We start from the raw sequence: 23,096 nt of genomic DNA on the forward strand, positions 1-23,096 counted from the left end.
GGGTGCTAAGACTTGGGGAATTAAATCTTTTAGAGCAGAACAATTCTTTAGTGAAATAAGTATTATGACTTGGCAGGGTTGGGGTTGTGGCTCAGTGGTAGAGTGCTTGCCTAATAACATGAGGCCCTAGGTTCCATCCTCAGCACCACTTAAAAAATAAGATGTTGTGTCAACCTAAAACTAAAATATTAAACACAAAAAATTATGACTTGGACAAGATTACACAAGCACATAATAATGAAGCCATGTATGCAACCCAGGATATACATAGAAGATATAATAATCCAGTATGTAATTTCTTGGGACATGATTGAAGTTGAGATTTTAAGAATTATCTTTGTGCATATTTTTATGAAACCTCTTTGATGGTGTGATTTTAGGAATGCCATGAAGAGTCCCAAGTCACTATTACCCAAAAGATGCTATAATCAATTCATATTAAGTTGGATAAATAAATAACTAATGCACAAAGAATCAGGAGAAATGAATATTAGTATCTTCATGTGCTACTTTAATTATTCTCTTCTTCATATGAGAGATGCTTTTAGTGGGACAGCTCATAAGAGAAGGAAAAATTTAAACACTGTGCACCATGGGAAATGGGGATAGATGCACAGGGTTTGGATTGAGAGTAGCCTGAGAGCACTTCATGCTAAAATATCATTTGAAGCACAGAAGAGGATTCCACACATTATGGAACATGTGTATCTTCTCACAGACCTTCAATGCTTAAACAAATGTCTATTTTCATTTTATTTTTTCTAGAGACTGCTTTACCCATTAACAATATCTCAAATAGTTGATAGATAAATAGCCCTTCATCATCTCCATGACAAACTAAGCACAATGGCCATTAAAATTTCAAGTACTTGACTTTGTTTGTCCTTCACATTTTCAGTAGTTAAAATTTATTTTTTTATTCAAGATGAGGTTCGCAAGACTCTCTTCTCTTAGATGCATTCATTAATTCAAGCATTTTATTACTCTTTATCTCTCACACACTCATATTTTGTTGGCAGAATTAAACTAATATAATTGTGGTATCTTAATTTGACCATAATTTCAATGAACAAAATTTTGTCCTTTCGAAATTGCTTAATATGTATTTATTTCAAAATTATGACAACACAGTTTAAGATTTTTACCTTGTAATTTATCATTTTTGTTGACTAAAGTTTAGATTATTACATTATTTACTTGTGTTAATGTTTAATTTTTAAAACTCATTCTGAGCTGGACGTGGTGGAGCATACCTATAATCCCAGCAGTTCTGGAGATTGGCCTTGAACTTGCAATCTTCCTGTCTCAATGTTAGCAATTTACTGAGGCCTATCTCAAAAAACAAAAACAGGACTAGGATTGTAGCTCAGTGGTATAGTGCCCCTGGGTTCAACCCCCAGTCAAACAAAAAAAAATCCCATTTTATGTCAAGTACTCTCTCCAGGCAAATTTAATAGATACTTCTTGTATTTGGGATTATTTTGGAGAGTATTTTACTGCTAGAGAATTATTTCTCATCTTGTTGACTCCTAAGATGAATTTCTACAATCTTTTCAACCTTGTCACTTCCATAAAAACTGGGATAAGTGTTTCAATTACTGACAGTTTGATGTTGATGTTGATGTGATATTGGATGTCTGCCCTTTTACAATATCAATTTAATTCTACACAGTCTACTAAATAGACTTTCCTTGTCTGTACTTCTAAATAAGGCCATTTTTAATTGGTTTTGCTATTTATGTGTTTGAATAAAGTATGCTATAGTCTGTAACACAAAAATTCCAATAGTGGAAGTGATATACGTACAGCTAATACTCCTGAAGGTAAATATTATATTTTATAAACTATATCCTACCTTGCCTAATAGAGTTGTAAATACTACAGACTCAATAAATATTGGTGGGAATAATATCAAAACACAATGGATAAAATCAGGTAACATTTCTGTGTCCCTATATGCCCTACTGAACAAAGTTAAAATTTATTTTCATGAATTTCACGTATATGTAATGAAGTGTAAAACAAGGCAGGGAGAATATTCCTTCCATTTTCAGTAAGAGAAAAAAAATCTTGTGTAATTTTTAAGTTACATTTTTTTCCCTTTTCAATATGAAACCACTATTTCCTTTTGAGATAAAAGTTTCAGTAGCTTTTTTAGACCTTTCTTTTTTTCTATAGAAAAGGTTTTGCATTGAGATGGCCATTATGTTATAGCTAGAACTTTGAATTAAGTAGTTATAATCTCTTTTGCCAGAGGTATAAAAACAGTTTTTTAAACCTTAAGTTTCATAATATTCTTTAAAAAAAATGGCGACTGTCCAAAGCCCATGAAAGACAAGTGGGAAATGTAAGAAAGGATAGAACTAAAAAGGCGAAAAAGCATCTTTGATGCTGTGGAAGCGATGGGGAGCAGGTTCAATGGTCTGGGCTAACTGGGGCACTTCTGTGTGAGATGAGAAACTCATGACATTTATTAAATATGACTGGAAAATCTAAGAGTAAAGATAGTAGTCTTTTCTACCAATTTAAACTCTGTAATAATTTAAACAAATGCAAATAACTTAGGTTCTAAAGTAAAGAATTAATTTACTTATAGGCTAAAGTGCTGAAGATGTCAAAAGGAAGAACTATATACTGCTATTAATTAGGAACATGGCAAATTTCCTATCCTATCATTTTCTAACCATAGAGACAATTGAATTGTCTGATGGAGAGAACAGCTTCTGAGGTGTTGCTTGGGTCTTAATGCCCTTGCTCAGGCACCCAGGAGTGAACCTGTAGCTGAGTGGTCTTGTGCTAGATCATATCCCACTTCTTTGGCCTCTATGATAAGTGCTGGTAATGACAGGTTTTATGAATGATAATGATTATAAAGAGGAAGCTAATAAAACTTCTGTTAAGTAGGATGATGATCTGCAGGTGCCTTGACAGAGTGAAATAGGAAGGTGTCAAAATGAGAGTGAACTTCACTCGTTATTTGGATTAGGTTTTCAGTAGCACTTCTGATACAGTGTTCCTTGTCTTATAAATAATAGCAAACTGGTTTACATTATTTTCAAAGTAAGTTCTGTAAGTACAGCATTATAGAGGTGGGTTTTTTTTGCCTTTTCTATTTAAGTTTATAGTAAAAAAAAACCAAAACAAAACTTTTTTTCATCAGAACTAAAAATGAATGTTTATTCTATAGAAGGCACACAGACCTGCTTTCTGTTAAAGATATCCTTTTCTAGTGGGGTAGAAAGATGAGGATATGAGTTTAGAGTTGAGCTAGACTTGGTATTTTCCCCTCTTATTTGAAAGAGTTATTTAACCTTCCCGTGTACTTACTCATTACCTTCCAAGTAGGATTTTCAAATGCTCAAAACTTAGAGTAGATAAAATTGTTGACATCACCCATATTAAAAATAAGACAAGCAATAGTGGAATTAACAACAACAACAACAAGACAAAGTGATCTTGGTACAACTAATAATCAAATATTGATGTCAGGTTGTAGATACAATTAATTATTTTCAAGAAGAGGTGATACCTTTTGGGATATGTTGTCCTAAAATAATGTCAGTACACACCAGGGGCTAAACATAGTTATCCAACATATGTATTTAAAACAACAGGCATTAGATCTTTGTGGAATTAAATATTGGTTCCAACTAGATATGAGGGTATATAGCATTGTATATAGAACTGGAATATAAAAACTTTGGTTTTTCACCAAGCACAAATATGTAATTTTGTCAAAGCTGGGTGAGTCAGTTTAATCTATTAGGTTCTACATTTTCAGTTCTGGGACTATTTCACTAAAATTGACCCCAATCCATTAAAATGTGTTGGAAATGATAATGTAGATTTTATTATGATTGTCATTAATGGTATTAATAATATCAATGAAAATTACCAGTAATCATTCACCTATTTTCTCAAAAGGATAGAACTCTAGAAACATAAGTATTTATTTCAGAGTTTCCATAAGCAGTATATTCCTTGCTCAATTTAAATATCTTGGTGATCCATAAATGGGACATAATGAGTTAAAGAATCCAAACTTTATAATATTCAAATAGACTACTTCTAAATATATAAAGGTACATTTCTGTTTATAAATCTGTAACCTGAATTATTCTTTGATTATATTTGGTCCTCACATCAGGAATATTTCTCTTGTTGATTTGCTTGTGATTTAGAGTTAAGGGAGATGGTAGATTATGTTACACAGGGTAGGTCTCAGGCCCTTCCTAAACTGCTACTGCTGGGTTGTTACTGTGTGACTTACAAAGTAACTTTCCCTTTCTGCATTGATTGGTTCTACCAAAAAAAAAAAAAAAACTTTTTTTTTTGTTTTGTACGGAATATGTTAAAATTCTCCTAACATGTATTTATGATCATCTAAACTTTTAAGAATAGTGACAAATTTCAGTATTGACAAAATTCATATACTATTATGTGAATTTGTTGAATTTTCACTATAAAATTATTCTAAAAGAATAATTTCTTAGTGGTTAATTTACGTCCTATTTAATTTTTCAAAATGGTATATAAATAAAATTATCCTTTTTATTATTTTGTTTGAATAAAGCTGATCTATTATGTACTATAAATCAATACACTATTTTAAAACTAATATCCCTCACTACAATGGATAAACTTGATAAATTGTTTAAAAGCTAAAATTTAGTATTGAGTTTTTGAATCTTAATTATTCTTTCAGATTTACTCTAGTACTTCCAAAGTTTTTTTAAATTTTCTTTTAGAATGTAGTGAAATTTTCTTATAATAGAGAATGAGTGAAGGAAATGCTAATAATGTAGAAGATATTTTCAGAGAAATGGAATTTGCTGAAAAGTTTTGTTCTTAAAGTTAATAGGAGAATTGGTATAGTTTTGCAAACATATGCATTATTTGCTTATTAAGAAAATACATACTTTCAAAATAGTATGTTAATATCCTCAGCCTAATATTTACTTTTTGGCTTATCTAATTTCTCATTCATTACAATATAAATAAATAATTATAATTTCAATTGTACCCTTTAATAGATAATGTGTTGGTACTTCTGTTTAAAACATTACCATTAAATTTAAAATGAAAATGTACTTATTTTTTTAACTGATGTTAATGTCAGTATAATTTCTTTTTTCTTTGCTAGGTTTACAGTAATTTTGTACTCTGGTAGGGACTAGATAACTTTCGTTTAAAGCCAGTAGGAGGAGCTCTCACCTTGCTGGGTTCATTGTAATTAGTGTGGCTGGAAATTCTAGATTTGTGGGGGTTTTGTATATAAAAGAAATGATAAAATTAAGACATTCACCACATATAATGATAAGGAAATTTTGAATCTTTAGGTTCATTTAATATCAATGCATTATCCTTGATTTGTCTGCAAACAAATTTTAAATTTTTTTATACTCTGGAATTTTTAAAATGCATGATTGCAAGGTAATGAAATAAAGCAATTAGGTCAATTTCCTGGAAGCTACTAAGGAACAAAACATACTAGCTAAGCATCTACATTTTTATAGCTGTACATATGTATTTTCCTTTGTTTTAAATGAATATACTCTGGAGTATACAATTACAGATATCAAAATCAAAGCAGTCTAAATGTTTTAGAAAGAATAATTATTATGTCAACTAAACAACTTATTGGCCATAATACCTATGTATAATATAAAAGAAAATCTCTTTTGATAAATTTCAGTATATAGCAGGGATTTTTGAACAGTTTCTCCAGTAAGCCCTATATTTGAATGTCTTCATTTGTGGGTAGTCTGTGAATTTTCTGTACAAAGCTTTGAGAAATCTAGGATCAAATTTAGGAAGAGGTATGATCTGCAGGAGAAATAGTGTTGCTTCCTTGTATATACAGAAATGAAAAGAAAAACCTATTAATGGAGTTTTGTATTTCAACTTAATATGGTAAGGAGAAAAATACTATGAAAAATATTTAGAATCAGTCTTCTTGACTAGAATCCTATATCACTTTGTGTTATTTCAAGAAAAATTATATATCCTTCATGAGCTTTAGTCTTCTCATGTAAGTTGAGTATTTAAAAAAAAAAAATTTGGTTAATATCCAAACTACATAAGGAACTCCTATAATTGAGAAGCAAAAAATATCAATTAATCCAGTTAAAAAATGGGCAAAATGCTTGATTGGGCATTTCTGGAGAGAAGACATGCAAATGGCCAACGGGTATCTGAAAAAGGTGCTCCATATCACTAATTATCAGGGATGTGCAAGTCGAAACCACTGTGAGATTGGCATACACCTGAGAAGGACTTTTATCAAAAGACCAAAATGTAGTAAGTACTAGTGAGGATGTGAAAAAGAAAGTACCTTTATTCATTGTTGGTGGGGCTGTAAATTGATAAACCATTATGGCAGATAGTATGGAGAGTCCTCAAAAAATTAAAAATACAGCCATCACAGTATCTGTCACTCCATGTCTGTGTACATATTTAGAAGAATTAAAATCAGAACTTAGAAGAGTTATCTGTATGCTATATTCATTGCAGCATTATTCACCATAGTAAGACCGGAAAACAACTTTAGTCTCTTACCTGTGGATAATGGGTAAAATAAAAAATGGTGTATGCATACAATAAATAGAATAATATAGTAGAAAAGAAGGCAGTTGTGCTACATTGGACAACATGGATGGGCATGGAGGACATTATGTTAAATGAAATAAGCCATTCATCAAAGGACAAATACTATATGAGTTCATTTAGATGAATATCTTGAATAGATTCATTGAAACAGTAGAAGATTGGCAAGGCCCGAGAGGAGGAGGAAATGGAAAGATGCTGTCCAATGACTGACTATAAAGTGTGCTATGCAAATGAATGAACTCTAGGTATGCTGTCTAGCATAGTACCTATAATGTTGTCTGTACACTTAACATGAGATCTCCCCTATTAAATTTTTAAGTATTTTCTTAAACAATCACACACACACACACACACACACAAAAAAAAAACAACAATAACAACAACAACAACAACAAAAAAAACCCAAACACCAAATAACCCAAAATGAAACCAGAGAAACAAACACAAATTGACCAGAGGAAATATTTGGAAGTGGTGAGGTGGTGAATGTTTGTCCTATACCTCAATAAAGCTATTTCAAAGCAAAGAATAATGATCATAAACTAAAAATATTGGATGTACTCTATAGACAACAAGCATTTAAATAGAAATTTAGATCTTTGTCAAAATAGGGAAAATTATTATTCTTTATAAAATTTACATTATCAAAGATAATTTACATCATCAAAGATTATTCAACTTTTGTAAAAATGTTTATAAAATTTTTACCTTTTTAGATGAACATAATAACACCCCAAAAATATTCATATTAAGGGACTACTATGAAATTATTAGAGGATAGATGAATGAGGATCATGGAGACATGAGGTTAAGAGAATAATTATATGAAATGAGCCCACTGTGTTGACTCCCCACATGTTTTCTTTTCCAAAAAGCCATCTGCCTGCAGCCCTGCTTGGCCTGAGTGGACAGGATATGTTGCAACTTTCAGCAAACTGAGGCGGGGAGTAAGGGTCTGGCAGTCAGTGTAGATAATGAATAACGAGGTTGAGAAGATGAGTGTTGGTTATCAAAGCTAAGACAATGGGTTGCTAACAGGTAACACCTCTGGGATGGTACTTTCCAGCATAAGGAGTTACTGCTCCTTCTTGCCCTTAGGCCCATATATGGAGAAGAATGAGAAGGTAGTTTGTTCTGGGGTCTATAAAAGGGCAAGATACACCCAATCCAGCTCTGGGTCCCCTTCTCTTCAGAGAAGTCTCCTGCCTCTGTGTCTTTTAAAATAAACATGCTTTCTACACTTGCCTTGGTGTTTCTCGGGTATTTAATCTTCAACACCAGCGGGACAAGGACCGATCCTGATCTACAAGACTGGTATCAAAATGTTTTAATGCATGTATATATTATGTAATGTTTAAATCAGGTTAAACCCATAAGTCTCCTTAAACATATATATTTATTCTGAAAACTTTCAAAATCCTGTCTTCTAGCTTTTTGAAATGCATAGTAGGTTATTAAATTATCTGCAGGTTCTGTCCTGTGGAATAGCACATCAGAACCTCTTGCTTCCAAGTGTAACCTAAGTACCTGTTTTCTTGATCAGCCTTTTCTTGTTCTCCTTCCCCTGACCCCAAACACCCTCTCTGGCCTGTGGTAACTACCAATTCATGCTTAACTTCTGTAAGGTCAACTTTTTTAGATTCCACACACCGGTGAGAAAATGTGGTATTTGTTTCTGTTTCCAGCTAAATTTACTTTACACAATAATCTCCAGTTCTATCCATGTTGTTGAAAATGACAGGACTTCATTTTTTTTTACAGCTAGATAGTACTCCACTGTGTCTGTGCCACATTTTCTTTATTCATTCACAGTTGATCAGTTGTTTTCGTATCTTGACTATTGTGAATACTGCTGCAATGTACATAGGAATGCAGCTGTCTTTTTTTTCCAAAATATTTTTAGTTGTAGATGGAGACAATACCTATATTTTGTTTATTATATATTCCTTAATGTAGTGCTGTGGATCAAACCCAGTGCCTCATGCATGCTAGGCAAATGCTCTACCACTGAGCCCCAACCCCAGCCCCAGCTGTTTCTTAGTGTACTGATTTCATAAAGATCTGTTTAAATGGAAAAATTTTTAAAAAGGCATTTAGAACACTTTGGAGATAACTTGAATGATATGCTATGTCCTTACTTTGGTGACTGTGTATTAGTATTGTCATTTTCCCCACCTGTTAGGGAAATAATGAGCTACTTCAAAAGTATGAAATAACACTAAACTTCTCAGTACTCTGAAGTAAACTTGGATATTACATCTTTATTCTTTTGAATAGTGGACTATTTAGGATTATTTAGAGGAACAGAAAATATATGGTTGTGATTACAAAAATGGGATTTATTTCATTGGCTTACAGGATCAGAAGCTTAATAGTCCTACAGTGGCCTTCTGCAGGCTAGAGATCCAGAGAAACCAGTAGCTCCTCAGTCCAGGCAGTTGGAGCTTCAGAAGAGGCATCAAAGATGCAGCTCCAGTTCCATACCAAAGGCCTGAAACTTCCTAGGGAGCCTCTGGTCAGAGTCTGCTTGGGAATAGTGAAGAGGCAGGAGTCTGAGTTCCTCAGGGGATCACACTAGCAATTGGAACACCTGTTGAAGAATAAAAGAGTTTGCATCTGTTTGGCTTCCTCCTCTTTTTTGTTCCATCCAGTCCCCAACCTATTACAAGTTGCTGCCCACCTTAGGCTGGGTCTCCCCTTCAGCTTGACTCTGTCATGCCCATCATTCCCGGAAACATACTCATGGACATGCCAAGAAACTTAATTTGGGGCATCTCTTAATCCCATCAAGTGGACTATCTTGATTAGCCACCATACCAAAATAAAACGAATGTTCATTCAGTAACAAGATAATCTTATTGCTTTGACTGTTTATTATAGTGCTGTGTTTATCTTTTTGTCTAATATGCGAGATTATTTTTGTTGCATTGAATGAATCCATATTCGTTCACAGATGTCATTGTGTGTGTGTGTGTGTGTGTGTGTGTGTGTGTTTTATCCTTACTGTGCTTTTTATTCTGTTACTTCCAGGTTTGTTAGAATTGTGTGGTAATAGAGTAAATTAAACTACAAAAAAAGACTTTTTCAAAGCTCTTTGTCCCCTTTTATTTCTTTCTGTGATGTTAGCAGCCATGGAAAACCATTACCTAAATATATTTATTAATTATTACTAGCAAATGGTGTAGCCTAATTCAGTCATTCCTTCTTAATTTATTAACTGGATTATTTCAATAAGAGAAATGTCCTTCATTAACTGTTTTGTTATGTAGAAATAGTCCATGGAGAAAAGGATAATAACATATTTTACTCTTTTCAGTTTACTTAACCGGTTTTAAAAATGTTTTTCTAACATCCAGCAAAAGTTAACACTAGGTGTATAGTCAATTTTAATGCATGGATTTAAGCATATGTGAAGTGTTTCAGTCTCTTATGGTCATTACCCTTGTGTATGCTCAAATTATTTATTTTTCATCAGTGGAAGTGTATGAAAGTTGATTGCTTAAATCGTTTTGTTTTATTTTCATGTTGATATTTTCCCTATTTTCTGGGATGTGGGCTCTGAAACACCACCAGTGAAGTTGGCAGACCAAAAAAAAAAAAAAGTGAATCTGATCAAGTCACTAGATATAGATATATCTACCTATTTAAAGAAAATGCAGGAAATGAGGGAGTTGTTCAGTGGTATTTAATGGAATGTGGGACAAAATAATCTTTTTTCCCTAGGAATTTGATTTAAAGTAGTGAAAAAAATAATTATTTAGTCATTAAGGGACATACAGAATAAAACAACAAAGATACTTTATAGCATCTCTGTCAGAACATCTTTAAAAGGAACTGGCTAATATCAGGGCTTGATAGATGAAGAAAGTATAAAACCATACATTCTGCTATGGGGTATGTAAAATTTTGTGGCCATTTTGGATCCAATTTGACAGGTTTTTTGGATAAGTATTCTCTGTATAACTCAGTAATATATCTCCTAGTTATTTCCCTTGTAATAATGAAATAGGTCATTTAATACTTTATACATGAAAATTCATAGTGGCTTAATATACAATTTTCCCAATTAGAAACAGTCCATATGTTCATCAAAAGGGAATTATATACACTGGAATCATTGTCAGAGTAAAAAGGAATTAATACATGAAGCCACATGTATGGAGCTCAAAAGCAGAGAGCAAGAAACAGGCTCAAAAGGCAACATGCTATATGATTTGAAATTCTGGAAAAGACAAAATTGTAGGGACAGCAATCAGACTAGTAATTTCCAGAGGATGGTATGGGAAAGAGATTCACTAAAAAGAAAGGGTCCCAAGAAGTTTGGGAAATATTTTATAATATATGTAATAATGGAAATATTTTATAGCCTGATTGTAGCCATGGTTAATTGCACAATTCATAGAAATGTGTATTTTAGAAAGGGTGAATTTTATAGCAAGTAAAACCAATAAGTAACTGGAAAATATAATGGGAGATTTAATAAACACAGGAATGCCAGCTCATTGTAATATATAACATTTATTTGGAGTTTGATTTCCTGTTGATTTGAGACAACAGAGTATTAAACATTGACTTGATATTTGACATTAAGGAATTATTGTCTATTAATTTAAGATATAGTTAATATAAAAGTATTTTAGAAATAAAAGCTGAAATTTTTACAGATGCAATGATATAATTACTAGAATTTGTTTCAGAGAAATCTTTCAGTGGAAGAGAAGGTAAACACACATAGATAAAACAAGATTGACTATGAAGTTGGTAATTAATAAAGTCAGGTGAATATTACATGAGAGATCATTAAGCTATTATCTCTTTTGAAATATGTTTGGAAAATTCTGCAGTAGAAATTTAAAAATTATAGCTTAGTTTTACAAAAAAATGTTTAGTACCGGTATTCTGCAATGAGTAAATTTTATCACAGAAATTTAATGATAGTTTCATATTCTAAAGTTTATTAGTAAAATGTACCTTATAATCCCACTCAAGTGGAACTATGGAATCCTTACAAAGACACTAAAGAGTAGATGCCAAATGTCATAATCACATTGGCATTGTAATTTTTTTTTTTTTGGAAAGCAATAAAACCTACCTTCTTTGCAAGATTAACTGAAATTAACGATGAGCTATGAAAGCATTGTTTCTCAGTGTAACCCATGGCCTACATACTTCTGTGGGGCCTGGGAATTAATAGATGAAAATATCGGTCTGTTTATATCTATATTTCTCTCTATATGTATATTCTTTCTTTCTGAAAACATTCCAAAATCTCTAATGAGGTAGTCTCTAGCCCCTTCCAGTATTGTTTCCAAACTCCTACTTCAAAATAATTTCCATTCTTAGTTTCCAGAAATTGAACAACTCTTTTTAGTCATGTCTCAGTTACTTTATAGATGGTTTTCTAAAATAAAACAACAACAACAACAACAAAAATATTTTCACTACATGTGATTGAAGATCTTTTTGTCCTGGCCTAGCTCAAGCTTTAGGTCCTTTGTGAAGCCCTCCTGAGCTGCTTTCTCAACCTTAGTTCAGCTTAATTGCAAGAGTGCTATTTTAGAATTTTAACAGAATATGTGCTTACTATTTGTTTACATGTATGCCTTGTTTTAAACCAGATGAAGTTACTTTTTATTACAGAAAAAACACATAGTTTTTGTTTTTGCCTTTATTAATTATTATATACCTAGTACTTACAGTGATATAGTCTATGCTTTAAAGATAGCAGTTTACTCAGTTCAAGTTGTTTCCATACTTTGCTGATAACACTTAAGCATATTAACATAAAAACAGAAGTTTGTTGGCTTTAATACATTTTTTTTAAAAAAGTATAAAAAGACTATAAAAGTGGAGATACACAGGTGGTTTTATCATTCAATATCTCCTATAAAAGGCTTTTAAATTGTTTTTAATTACATATTTCAGCATTGTTAAATCTAAATGTATGTACATTATTTTAAAATTATCACTATTTCATTTATCAAATTATTGATATTATTATATGCTAATATTTAATATGTAAAAACAATAGTAAAATTATTAGAGCTAATGTGATGAATAATAAGGGTGGGTGATATTGATTTAAATAATTTAACATTTTTACAGCAGTTGAGGAATTCATCCAAGTTTTATTTATTTAATTCCAGTTGTGTTGCTTGATACGACAACTGTGCTGGGAGAACTAGGATGGAAGACGTATCCATTAAATGGGGTAAGTTTAAATGTCTTAAAAATTCTCATCCTCGTTAAGGTCTCTTGTAAGAGTTGAAGGAACAGTAGACTTTTGGTTCTATTTAATATGAATTTTGACTTATAACTTAAATCCTATAGAAAAGATTAAAATATCGTTAAACTGGTGATTGAAGGGGATGATTCTAAAATAATGATTTAGAAGCCTTGCTCCTAATTTACATCTTATCCTTTAATGCTGTGTTTTATACATAGTAACACTAGAATTCTCCCATGTTTTCTTCAGAAATAAATTTCCATGTGTAGTTTCAGACACTTTTCTGTATGTTACATTTGTTAATCTTGTGTTTGTGCATAAGCAAGCTTCCGAATATCACAAGTATATTGTGTGACACTAAAAATTTGGTTTTGAATAGAAAATATGTCTACTAATGTAGTATGTGTTTGAACTTGACAAGATGATGTACTGTGTTCTTAGCTGGAAATAGTTGATTTTGAAGGTTTATTGGGATGTATGATTTACAAAATACAGTTTTTCATGTACTGACATTTTAGCTATGGTATAGTTGACTTTTTATGTTTTGGCCTGTTTTGCATTTTCAAATTGCAATGAATTTCTTCATCATTTGTTGTTATTAGGCTAATATAAAAGAGTGGTTTGTGAATTTTTTACTTGATATTTTTTATTTAATTAAACTCTTCAATAATAGGAACAAATGTTTCAGCTGTGCTTGAGTTAATCTTTTTTCATAGAAACTGTATTTTCGCATTCATCATATTCTTTGTTCATAAGTTTTACATTGCTTCTACCAATAAATCGGAAATTTAAATTTGAAATAAAAGTTGATCAAAACACATTTTTATTTTTTTGGGATGTTTACATATTGCTGTTTAAATTTGACATTTTATTTCATTAAAATATATATTTTCAACTCAAAGCTTAGCATTAACACTTTATCGTCCTATTTTCTTATAGATTTATTTTATATTCTGTATTTTTTTTCAATTTTCATTTTATTTCAATAAAATGCTCATCAATCCATTTCTGAGAAATATCTATTAAAGTAAAATTATGCTTTTATCATCATACTCTTCCATGACAATTAATAAATTTCAGTTTTGTGTTAAATAAACTTTAAGTTAATAGCATCAGCTAATTAAGTATTAAATGGACCATGTTTATCATGAAGTAATGAAAAAAATGAATGAACATTTCTTTTCGAATATCATTCCAAGGTGTGTGTATGCTTATATACATATAATAAGAGATATACATCTATCTATCATATAGATATTCACAATGTATAAATAAATACATAGATGTAATTTCTACAGTATACAAAACAACTTATAAACACTTCCAAACATTAAGTAGTTTAAAGACCTCTTTTCCATTTTCTGAAACAAATGAGAAAAAGCTATTAGAGACCTTATTCTTGGCCTCACGTAGTCAAAGCCAGGTATCACATGAGGAACAGAAGATAGGAACTTGTTCTAGTGGCTATGTAAGGCTTGATCAGGCCTCATTTTTGAGGAAAAGGGTAATGCAGAGACTTAGAGAATCATAAATGAAGTTGCTTGATGCTGTCAGTCTTGTGATGAATTTTCTCTGGATATTATGAAGTAGATTTGGGAGTTATGGAAGAGAGAGGGCAGGATTGTCAGGAAAGGAGCCACTTAGCTCATGGTTTTCTATTTTCCAGACACTGCCCTCAGCATATTTTGTTTTCACAATGGCCTTTTGAAGTGTGTCCTATATTTATTTTCTTGTCAGAGAATCCTAGTCCTAAAAAAGAGTGAGGACTAGAAAACACTAACAAATTTTGTAATACTAACAGCCAAATGGTGAATGGTGGAATATAAAACTAAGGTATTTCTGACTCTAAACTTGTGTCTTTCTGGTGACTCTGCTAAGAGAGAGAGGCATGAAAACTTCATGAAAGACCTTTTACAAATGTGCAGTCTTTACCTAATGGATTCATATTTCTTTTCTTTGACACCCTTACACACACACACACACACACACACACACACACACACACACACAATATTTACAGTTGGGACACTACTTAACTATTACCAAGAGGAAAGAGAGAAAGAATAGGGGGACGAGAAGAGTAAAATAGAAAATGAATAGATAGAAAAGATAAACAGAATGAAGTAGGAAAGTATTTGATGGTTATGTTTTATTGGACATTTGCCACATGCTAGACTTCACCTCAAAACACTTTACTCAGATCAGTCCTGTACATCAAATATAATTCATCCTCATTGGTACATGTGGAAATTGAGGACTCAGGTGTATTAAATAACATTCACAAGGTCATAAAGCTAGGAGGTAGTTCAGCAAAAGTCCTAAGCCAAATATATCCTAATCTTGACACTTAAGGATGGTCATTTCACAGCTAGTTGCTTTTTATTTCTTCTAAGATTCTAACAGGTAAAGATAAAGGTCCATGACCAACATATTTAGACTGTGGAGGGAAAAATAACATGTGGATTCAAACTTTAAAAAGTAAATAACTAAACCACGTTGAAATATTATCATTAGTATGGGCTATAATACTTTTAGGTTTCTCCCAAATAACAACCTATATTTACTAATTGAGAACAGTAGGACTATTTGAATATCAAAGCACCTGGATATATTTCACAATATATGTGGATGAAACTATATAAATTTTAAGGTAAGATCAAGGCAATTCAAGGGAAATAGTAAAATGGATAGAAAACAGTGTTAAAGAAAATGTACAATTTAAATTATCTTCTAATAAGGAGGATAGATTACTGGTAAGTATCAAACTTAATGCTATTTACAGGCTAAAATGAATCAAATATATGAAATATGATATGTCAAGAGCTATGTAATGTTTTGAACAACTAATAATAATAAAAAAAATAAAACTGCTGGTCCAAAAACATGGACCCAGGCACAGATAAATAAAAAAAAAAAATAAGTAAGAAGAACTCTGAAAAAGGACTATTAGAAATGCCAAGAATGAAAATAATCTAGACATCAATGTAGCTTAAATGACTTATAAGATCTGTGGGAACCATTTATTACTACATAACATTTAAACAATAATTTCTAGTGACTTATTAAAAATTGAACTTTTATTTATTTGGATTTATAAGACTCTTGAGTTCTTAGTTTTACTGAGTCAGACTAATTTGAACGAACAATTTTAACTATTATCTTTTTCAGGCACTAATTTAGGTAGTTTAATGAATATGTCATGTGTGGAAAAGATGATTAGATAATATAGTAATTTGTCATAAAAAGTATATCTAATATTTCTATTAGTAGATAGTAAATCTTGTATTTCTATTATTTCTATCTAACATATTCTACTATTCCTGTGAATTATATATTTCTTTGGAATAACGTTTTTAAATTGAAAGCTTTCTTTCTATATAAGAAACAGAACTGAGATGAAATACTAAAATGTACTATATAAAGTAAAAGAAATTTAATCAGTAATTCCATAAGTCTTTATTTTTTTCCTCCCTTTTTAAGTTAAAGAAGCCAGATGACCAGGAGTGCTATGCTGATAGTTACAGGAGTAGGCATTCACAATGTGCCTGTGAATAGAATTGCTATGATCATTGGAGTAGGGGGTGAGCTTCCCTATTTTTTGAACATGGAAAAGGGATGAATAGTCTTGAGTGAATGACTTCATATCTTACAAAAGTGGAAACAGAATATGTTAATTTTCTGAAACATTTGCTTGTATCAACATATAATTTATAGTTTATTTTCTTTAAACCATTTTCCAGAATTCAATTTAACAAACTTCTTTTTTATGCTCTATGTGCCATGCATCCTGTTAAGTGTGCTTAAATAACAGATTTTTCTAGCTTCAGGCAGTCTTACATTATAGAATTATACTGCACAATCAGAAGGCCAAAGAAAGTGTCTTCACATAGTTTTGTGTAGTGTTTTGTGAAAGAATAATAAGGGAAGGATTAATTCTGGTGAGAGAGAATTGGGTATGAGAAGTGTTGTATCAGCTTTTTTTTTTTTTTTTTTAATAAACTGTGAAGGAATCACATATGGTCTGGAAGAGAAAATAGAAGGCACTGTCTAGGCAAAGGAATGGCTCCAGAAAAAAACATGGGATTGTTAAACGTATGTTCTTAATGTGTATTATTATCAATTCTTATATATTAGTTCTCATACAATTCTTAATGTGTGTTAAGCTTCAGGACTGTTGAGACTCATTTGTCTCCTTGTAGTAGGGGGTTGCATTGGGAAGTACAGCTGTCATCACAGGCTAAGCCACAGTGCAAAAGACAGAATTTAAGTGTCTTAGTTGATCTAATAATGTGTATTTCGATTCTAATAAGTAAATGTGAAAATAAAACCTTTCTCAATTTACTTAAAAATTACTGAAGTTTTCTTTTGCTTAACAGAATAATGCAGACCCTTGGAAATTAAATAGGCATTGGAAAATTGGAAAGATGCCTTAAATATAAATGACATGACCTTCCTCAAATTAAATCATGATATTTGAAGCTTGATTTTAACATAATAAAATATAAAAGTCAAAATATGTGCCTGTATTTTATGTGTGTGAAAACACTTTTTTAATGCTGCTCAAAAATTTAAATTTGTGCACATTTTTCCATTGATTTCCGTAGTATTCTGTTAGATGCTTTGCAAGACCATAATCTTATCATCTTATTGTATTACACTGACAGATAAGGAATGGAATAAATTCCTAGAATAAAGTTCTTAAAATTTTTGAATTATTCTAAACATTGGACAGAACACTGTGTTAAGGCTTAATGACCATCAATTCCCAAACTCTGATTGAAATGTTAACTCTCATCTCATATGGACTTCTTTCCTTTTGAAGATTTTACTTTCTCGGTTTACTTTTAGCCACTAAATAATTTTATAAACAAAGGGAAAATAGAATTATTATAATAGGACCCATAGTTAAATGTCGTAACTGAAACCCCCTACTATCCATTACAGCTTAGACCCCATTTATTATCACACAGCTATGGGTCTGTCATATTGGAGCATCTTGGCCTAATATTAATTCTAACTAATGAGAAGTAACTGCTATGAACCAGAAGATTGGAAGGCTTCTCACAATACAAAAAGGAATTTCATGATTAAAAATCCAATCTTGTTTCCTTTGAGCTTTAATAATTAAATTTATATTACTTGAAACTTAATAGTTATATATTTTTAGTTTGGTTCTATAATTCAAAATGGACAGCTGGCTCTTTAATAGCTACATACTGTTTAGTAAGAGTAATTATACCTAAATACAGCTTGATAATTATAATATATAGAAATTTCTTAATAAGATTTCCCTAAGATATTTATTTAATCTGTAATTACATATTACTATTCTTGATAGAAATAATTTGATTTTTAAATACTCCATGAATTCATCTGAAATAGTAATTTGTTTTTATGTTTACAGTGATATTTTAAGCAAGAAAATAAATATTTTCTTGTCTCTGATTTATTTTCACTCTTTTGATTACTAAGAGGTAGTTATTTTTTAAAAGTTAGTTTTTAATGTTAGGTGGTGGATCATATCTTTGTTATGTAGTTGTCCTGGTATTAGATAAAATTGTCCAACATTTAAAATCAAATTTGCATTTCATTATTAGATGATTTCAACTTTAACAAAAACTTAAGAAAAATTTAATGTTACAATAAAAAAGTATTTTGGATGTTAGTTTGCATTTTATTTTAATGATGAAAATTAGAGATTGATAAAAATGTTTTTTTTATATGTCAAATGTTGTTTTTAAATTCATTATATGTATTTTTTGTGTTTGTGTTTTGATAATATTTAGGGCTTGGATAATGAAGGATCATGAAAATTATATGATCTTATCTGTTAGACATAGTCAGTTGATATTAGAAGATTTAACCTGAAATTCTTAGTGTATTAGAGTCCTCCAGAGGAACAGAACAAAAAGGAGATGTCTTTGGGGGTAGAGGATGTGGAGAGACTTCACTGACCCAAGCAGGATTGAGGCTTGCTATAGGACCTGGTTTATGTGATTATGATGGCTATATCCCCAAATGTGTTGTCTGCAAGTTGGAAAACAACAAAGCCAGTCATATAACTCAGTCTTAGTCCAGAGGCTCAAGAACCAGAGAAGACAAGGGTTTCTCTCCAAGTTCAAGGACTGGGTATAAAGCTTACGAAAAGGGGTGTACTGATGAAATCAAGTCCAAAGGCCCAAGAACCATAAGTTCCTGTGTGTGAGGGCAGGAGAAGAGAAGATGGATGTCCTAGCTCAAGAGATAGGAAGAAATTATAATTTCCTCTGCCTTTTTTGTTCAGTGGGCTCCATATTTGTGAGGAAGTACCTTTTTTGCTTGTTCTGTTAATTCAAATGCTAACCTCTTCAAGAAAAATCATCAGGGACACACCCAGAAATGTTTTACCAGCTGTCTAGGTATCTCTGACTCTAGTCAAGCTGACATAAAATTAATCATCTCAGGAAAATAGGAACACATGGTATTTATATCTACATATTTGCTACAAGTGAACCTAGTAAATAAGGACGTCTATGATTAAAAAGCATACATTATAATTAACCTGTGTAAAAACATAATTATTTTTTATAAATAAGAGCATCATTTCCTAATATCATTGTTTATGAAATTTCAAACACTGAATATATATTAGAGAATGTAGTATCTAGTAATAATTTTATTTCGATATTATAGTTTCTACATTTCATATAATAAGAATTAATTTATCATGGTATAAGACTTTAGTATTGCATCTTGATTCATTGATAATTCATTGAAATGTTTTCAAACTACCATATGTTTGAATTCTGAAAATATGAACTTTAGTGATAATTTATATTGTCAAAGTGAACTGTTACTATTTTCAAAACTGATATATCTAAATGGTTTTCCACCAAGAAACTTCACAGCTTATGTGGTAATGTTCTAAATGTTCATCATGTTAATTTTAATTATGTTGTTTCATATTTGAAAAAAATGCATTAGGTTTCATGAATAAATTTCAGTGTTTAATATCTCAAAGCTATGTAATTTCTAATCTCCATCCATACAAAGGGGAAGTTATGATAATAGTATTCATTTTATTAGATTATTGTGATGATCAGCTAATTTAATAAATGTAAAGAACTTTAACAGTATATTGTTCATAATAAACATTAACATTATTACTACTACTATTACTACTACTATTGTTATTGCAGGGACCCTAAATATTTTGAAATGAAGATTTCTGTATAGACTTTTTACTTTCTTACTTTTTACTGAATCACAATTTCATAATGTATTGCATATTTTTTTCCTCTAGAGCCACAAAATATTACTTTTTGCAGCTTTTTATTAAATAAGTACTTTTATATTTTCATTTTATCTAAACATATATAAAATGTAAATATTAGCTCATTAATATAGTCACTCATGGCACATAGATCATAGGAAAACCATTGTTCTGAGTAGTAGAGGTGGTGGTTGGGTGGGGTTGTGATCATTATAAAGTTACTGCCTTAACAATAGTCGTGGTCTTTATCTGAGAAGTGCATTCAGCTCATTATGTATTACATATTTTGATGATATATGGCAAATTTAACCTCACACCCAAGGATTGCCAAAGCAAATACTGAGTATAAATATAGACTCATTAACTTTAGTTATGAGATGCTAGTATGATAAAAGCCCCATAAAAGTTGTTGAATTGGAATTACCCAAGAGATAAGTCTGGAGGACAGTTTATTCAGTTTAAAGTGTTACTTGAAAGCAACTCTATAGGAAAAGAATAAACCTGGGATTCCCACTGGGAAGGGACTAAGGAACTACATGCAATTCTTACATTTTGTTGTTGTTGTTGTTTGATGACTTTCATATATTTTGAAAGAGCAACCTGTAAATTAACAATCTTTGCTAGATGACTGCTGAGCCTTTTGATGAGGGTCAAGTTGAGTATCCAAGCATTCTCTTCTATTTATTCTGATTGAAGGAACATGATCTGAAACCCACCTTTGCTTCTTGGGATTGCACCTTTCGAGGGCTTGTCCCTATTTGAGACACATATCAGCATTGGTGAGCTCAGAATTGCCTGGAGACCTCCTGTGGCTCCTGTGGGCAAGAGCAAAGGGAAACTGGGCAATGAAAGACAGGGAAGTTTTTGAGGTTACATTTTCCTCTGCTCTTCCTTTCTTTAAGTAGCTCCAGATTTCTGAGTGTCTTTGTTTTCCTTCTTTCTGAAGAACTTCTTCAACATTTTTTGTAAAGTGTGTTTAGTAACAAATCCTTTAAATTTTTGTCAGAAAATCTTTTTCTTTTTTATTTTTGAGGGACATTTTGTAGGGTACATATTTTCAGATTTATTAGTTTTCAAGTCTTTGTTTTATTGCTGAACATTACATATTTTACTCTATAGTATTCTTGCATGATTTCTGGACTGTCAGGTGTAATTTTATCTTTGCTGCTCTATAAGTAAGGTGTTCAATTTCACTGGCTTTTTCCAAGATATTTTTTTTTATCTTTGGTTTTTTTGAAGTTCCATTATTATGTGCCTAGGTGTAAGGGTTTTTGTTTTGTTTTCTGACATCTATCCTTCTCGGCTTTTTCTGAGCTTTCCGGATTTCCTGATATTCCCCACTATATGCAAGGACATCCTCCTGGAGTTTTAACTATCAGAATTGTTTATGCTACACTCCAAGAAATTTGTCAATTAAGTTTAGGTTTAACTAGAATGGTTCCTACAGAGTTTCTTCTATAGGTAGGTTTCTGCTTCTCTGGGTTGTGATTCTCTGTACCATTGTCTCTCCAAATTGGGGAGGAGTGGATTGCCTTGTGATTGTACTTCTCTGTTTTAAGAAGAGTTGAATTTTCAGTTTATTCAGATTTTTACCTATTAAAATGGAAAAGTAACTTCTATTTTTTTTCTTTTTTGTATTGATTCATATTCATTACATAGAATAGGGGGGGTCAATAAGGCACACTGATATATGTGTATATCATAATTTGATGAACTTCACTTCCAAGTACCTCTCCTTTGCTCTCCCCTCCTTCCCACTGCTTCCCTTCATCTACCCATTGGTTTCCCTTCTACTTTAATGATGTCCTCCCTATCCCACCACCACTAGCTTAGTTATGAGAGGAAACATAAGACACTCGTCTTTCGAGTCTGACTCACTTTGATTCACATGATGGTCTCCAGTTCCATCCATTTTCCTGCAAATGGCATAATCTCACTCTTTAAAAAAAAAAGAAGAGAAAGAGAATATTTTAATATTTATTTTTCAGTTTTTGGTGGACACAACATCTTTATTTTTATGTGGTGCTGAGGATCGAACCCAGTGCCCCATGCATGCCAGGTGAGCTCATTACTACTTGAGCCACATCCCCAGCCCAAATCTCATTCTTTATAGCTGAATCTAACTCCCATGTGTGTGTGTATAAAATTATATTTTATTTGTCCATTCATCTGCTGATAGCCAAGTTATAGGATCAGCCTAGGTGTCTATTTGTTGTGCTGTGATGAACATGGGTAGGCATGTATCTTAACATTAGTCTTTAGTATGCCAACTTTAATTATTTTGGTATTTAACAAGGTTTTGGGATAATTGGATCAGAGAGTAGAATTATTTTTAGTATTTTGAAAAACCTTCATATTGATTTCCATGTGGTTGTACTAATTTACATTTTCACCAAGGGTGTGTAAAAGTTCCTTTTCCCCTGCTTCCTTGTCAGCATTTATTATTATTTGTATTCTTGATGATTGCCATTCTGATGGGAGTGAGGTGGAATCTCAGTGTAGTTTTGATTTGCATTTCCCTGATGGCTAAAGATGTTGAACATTTTCATGAAAATGTTGGACATTTTACTTATTCTTTAGTAACTTCTAAACTTCTTAGAAGCTGAATTGAGAAAAAAATATTATATTTTTGACACAATCATTATGTGTTGGTTAAAATATTTGCTTAAAAGTTTCATGAATTTGACTTAATATTTGCTGACCTTTTTTTTCTTTCAGTGCACTAAATTATTTTTACTTTCTCTGCACTTCAATCACTATTGGTAGTGGTAAACTTGATTTTCAAGTCTGTTGAATTTAAAAAAAATAAATCACTGTTAGAACTTTGTATGCAGGAATTATTGTCATTATTCCTAATTTAAAAAAAAATAAAGGAAGGCTTTGGAGTTTTTCTGTGGTGCACAATCTAAGCAGTAGAACATGACACACTCAGGAGCTCTTAGAAATTTAGTTCCTGTCTTCACAGGAAGAACCATGTAAATTTCTGCCCCAGAAAATTTAAGTTATTAA

At 31.5% G+C, this 23,096-nt stretch overlaps 1 protein-coding gene across 1 annotated transcript in view; it reads left to right on the forward strand.

Annotated features, from left to right (window-relative positions):
• EPHA6 (EPH receptor A6) overlaps nt 1-23,096 on the forward strand; it is a gene marked incomplete at both ends in the record, with an annotated part of 842,065 nt that overhangs the window by 56,946 nt on the left and 762,023 nt on the right. Inside the window, 1 exon segment of the mRNA XM_081301897.1 lies at nt 12,756-12,820. Within this exon segment, the coding sequence (XP_081158023.1) occupies nt 12,756-12,820 (65 nt within the window).

Source organism: Spermophilus citellus (genome assembly GCF_964194105.1).
Source record: "Spermophilus citellus genome assembly, chromosome: 7".
Classification (NCBI taxonomy): Eukaryota; Metazoa; Chordata; class Mammalia; order Rodentia; family Sciuridae; genus Spermophilus; species Spermophilus citellus.